Here is a 332-nt window from a genome sequence, read left to right on the forward strand (position 1 = left end):
CCCGAACCCCCGAGTTTAGAGGACGGCACTGGAGACAGCGCTGGAAGCTGGAACAGGAGCAGGAGGTGGAGAAAGGGCTCACGGAGCATCCAGGGAGCAGGTGGGGTGGGAGCGCCGGGGTCTCGCCTGGTCTGGGGAGGGGAGGGAGGCACTGGGTGGCAGGAGGGCAGGGTGGGGGTCAGACGTACTCCCGGGCTGTGGAAGGCTGCGACTGGCGGTAGTACTGCTGTCCTCGGCGGTCCTTGGTGGGGCAGGAGCAGCACAGGAGGGAGCCCCCCAGCACAGTGAGGCTGGGGGGGCCCCCGCCGCCGAGGAGGGACGAGACGCCACAC

General features: G+C 69.9%; 1 protein-coding gene across 1 annotated transcript in view; it reads right to left on the bottom strand.

Moving 5' to 3' along the window:
• Nucleotides 1–178: 178 nt before the first annotated feature.
• LOC104489472 (claudin-19-like) overlaps nucleotides 179–332 on the bottom strand; it is a gene marked incomplete at its 5' end in the record, with an annotated part of 1,793 nt that continues 1,639 nt past the window's right edge. The window contains 1 exon segment of the mRNA XM_010131635.1: nucleotides 179–318. Coding sequence (XP_010129937.1) covers nucleotides 179–318 — 140 coding nt within the window.

Source organism: Buceros rhinoceros, unplaced genomic scaffold (genome assembly GCF_000710305.1).
Source record: "Buceros rhinoceros silvestris isolate BGI_N320 unplaced genomic scaffold, ASM71030v1 scaffold24942, whole genome shotgun sequence".
Classification (NCBI taxonomy): Eukaryota; Metazoa; Chordata; class Aves; order Bucerotiformes; family Bucerotidae; genus Buceros; species Buceros rhinoceros.